Source organism: Microtus ochrogaster, chromosome 2, assembly GCF_000317375.1.
Source record: "Microtus ochrogaster isolate Prairie Vole_2 chromosome 2, MicOch1.0, whole genome shotgun sequence".
NCBI classification, from domain to species: Eukaryota; Metazoa; Chordata; class Mammalia; order Rodentia; family Cricetidae; genus Microtus; species Microtus ochrogaster.
In genome coordinates this window covers 70,538,613-70,541,675 of record NC_022010.1, presented here as the reverse complement: position 1 = coordinate 70,541,675, position 3,063 = coordinate 70,538,613, and the positions used below count along the sequence as shown (strand labels likewise).

General features: G+C 51.7%; 1 protein-coding gene across 1 annotated transcript in view; it reads left to right on the top strand.

Moving 5' to 3' along the window:
• The first annotated feature begins 615 nt into the window (after positions 1-615).
• The window catches only part of LOC101986619 (carbonyl reductase [NADPH] 1-like), a 5,952-nt gene continuing 3,504 nt past the window's right edge, over positions 616-3,063 (top strand). Inside the window, exons 1-3 of the mRNA XM_005345177.2 lie at positions 616-1,037; positions 1,554-1,661; positions 2,617-3,059. Of these exons, the coding sequence (XP_005345234.1) occupies positions 749-1,037; positions 1,554-1,661; positions 2,617-3,053 (834 nt within the window). The 5' untranslated portion in view covers positions 616-748 and the 3' untranslated portion in view covers positions 3,054-3,059. The remainder of the gene's footprint in view (positions 1,038-1,553; positions 1,662-2,616; positions 3,060-3,063) is intronic.

Here is a 3,063-nt window from a genome sequence, read left to right as displayed (position 1 = left end):
GTTAGGGGGGAATGCTTCTGCCCAAGGATTATCCAGAGGGAAATTCAACACGACTCCAATTCCTCACCTTCTCTAAGAGTTCATCCTACAACTCTACTTCCTGCTACTTAAAGGGCAGCACATTATTTTACTAGACACCAGGAAGACTAGGTACAGAGGTCTGCTGTGCAAGTTGGGGAATACAGTGCAAATTCAGATAAGCACAGACGAAGGGTCAGTAGCATGGGCAAGGCGAATGCCTGACTGCCAGGTGGACAGCTTCAGCACCCTCTCTCCGACCTTCTCCTGCAGTCTTGCCTGGCTGCTAGCTTCCAAGTCGGCTTAAGAAGAAAGCCTGTGTGAGCTAGCTGGCCCAGCCGGTTTTTTTGTGGCTGGTTTTTAAAACCCAGTAACACCCTGCATTCTCTGAGCTAGCGAAATGTAGCATGTTTCTTTCATTGGAAATTTTTATTTAAAAAAAAAAAAAAGGCCAATCCTGCGAAGGTGAGCCACCACTCCATAAGTATACACCAGCAAGACACAGAGTTACAAAAGTGACAAGAAAGCAAGACCCAGAGAAGCCGCCTGCTACGCCACGCCCTCTTGGGGGCGGCAACAAGAGATGCGCCTGCGCATTGCGCCCATGCTGGCCTCTCAAACTTACAACCGCTAGAAAAACACTGCGTGGACTGGCTGTCCAGTTACCTCCTACTGCAGAGTTAACCCCAGGTTTTCTGCTCTCCGACCCCTACTCTACACCCACACAGCCATGTCATCCTGCAGCCGCGTGGCGCTGGTGACCGGGGCTAATAAGGGCATAGGCTTCGCCATCACTCGTGACCTCTGTCGGAAGTTCTTGGGGGTCGTGGTGCTCACCGCGCGGGATGAGGCAAGGGGCAAGGCTGCTGTGCAGCAGCTGCAGGCGGAGGGCCTGAGCCCGCGCTTCCACCAGCTGGACATCGACGACCTGCAGAGCATCCGCGCCCTGCGCGACTTTTTGCTCAAGGAATACGGGGGACTGGACATACTGGTCAACAATGCGGGCATTGCCTTCAAGAGTAAGCCCTGGGTGTGGAAAGGGGAGGCGGCTTCCCCGGCGGTGCCAGGGTGGGCTCTGCTTCTCAGGGGAGCATTGCTAGGGCAGGGAAAGTGTTGTGGGAGTCTAAAACAGGTCCCCTGGGAGATAAGGAACAGGGTGGGGGCTGCAGGCAGAGCAGAGCCCTGTGTTTACCCAACTAGACCGCCTTACCATGCTTTCCAGGTTTCCCTCACTCAGCAGTTGAGTAGGTGGGCATGGGTATACTTGAATTGAATTCTCACGTGGTAGTAAAATAAACAAAGAATTGGGCGGAGAAAAAGAAAAGAGCAAGGGAGGGGGGTTGCTTTGCTATCTTAATACATAAACCTTCCCCAGCCCCACCCCAACCCCTGGGTGCTTTCAAAAATGATAGAATATATTCAGATTGGCAGTGGGGCGGTGCCCTGACTAAATACTTGGCAGTGGATTGCTAGGGTTCTCAGTCCTGTCTATACTATCCCACTGGAGTAACGCGATTCTCTTTCTCCCCCGGAAGATGCTGACCCAACCCCCTTCCACATTCAAGCAGAAGTGACATTGAAAACAAACTTTTTTGGTACCCAAGATGTCTGCACTGAGCTGCTCCCTCTAATGAAACCCGGAGGTGAGTCTGTGGGTGCTTTCCAGGCCGCTCCTCTCCCTCTGTGCCTCAGCCTCTCTGAAACTTGGACATAGTCTCTGCTCTTTGGGTCTCAATTCGTTGTGGCCCCTGATTCTCTCTTTGCATGTCCGACTCCTCTTTAACCATCCGCTGTGCTTCCAAGGTCTGTTGTTCCACATGCTCACACTTTAGGGGCTTTTAGAATTCCATTCCTCTCTAAAACCTGGTGCACACCACCGCACCCTGCTGGTCTCACTGCGCTGCCCCACAAGACCTCAGACTGTACCCACACAGTGCGTCCTTCACTCAGCTCCACAGCAGGTCTCGACTGGGAAACTGCAACCCCACCCAGGAGGCCTCCTTTCCTGAGCATGCCCTTGTCCAGGGTTTCTACACCAAGTGTACCCATGTCTACCCAAGTCTTCTCCTCCCAAAGATACTTCAGGGGACAAGCCCAAGCCTTTAGCATGGTTCACACCACTTGATAATCTCACCTGTCCTTAATACAGTACAGGCTCATGTTAGCTCCCCATCAACTTGTGCATGCTCTGCAGAAATAACTATGACATAACTGTTATCAAGAACTGTTGATACCCCATGTTATCTGCATGGCGTGTGAACACACCACTCAATGACCACGCACCAGCAATGACAAGTGAGCCCCTGTAGGACTGTGAGGGTCTGGTTTAGAGCTGAGGAAGTATACCTCATCTGAACTCATGTCCTCTCTCCCGGCTGCTCCTCTGCATATCTAGAACCTCTAAAGGCTGCTGTTTCCATGGTGACCTGGCTTCTCTGCCCACCTGAAACTTAAAGGAAAGAATACAGTTTCTTTTACTACCTCATTCCTGTTCTGCACATCCTCTCTCACATGGAAGCTTCCTGGTGTAAAATCTCACCAAGATAAAGTACCATCATTGCGTACACCTCTTTAATAGCAATTTGTGGTGTTTTTTAGGCAGAGTGGTGAACGTATCGAGCATGCTGAGTCTCAGGGCCCTGAAAAACTGCAGCCCAGAGCTACAGCAGAAGTTTCGAAGTGACACCATCACAGAGGAGGAGCTGGTGGGGCTTATGAACAAGTTTGTGGAGGACACAAAGAGAGGAGTGCATGAGAAAGAAGGCTGGCCTAATAGTGCTTATGGGGTGAGCAAGATTGGGGTGACAGTCCTGTCGAGAATCCATGCCCGGAAACTCAGTGAGCAGAGGAAAGGGGACAAGATCCTCCTCAATGCCTGTTGCCCTGGGTGGGTGAGAACAGACATGGCGGGACCAGAAGCCCCCAAGAGTCCCGAAGAAGGAGCAGAGACCCCCGTGTACTTGGCCCTTCTGCCACCAGATGCAGAGGGACCTCATGGGCAGTTTGTTCAGGAAAAACAGGTTGAACAATGGTGAGCTCAATTCT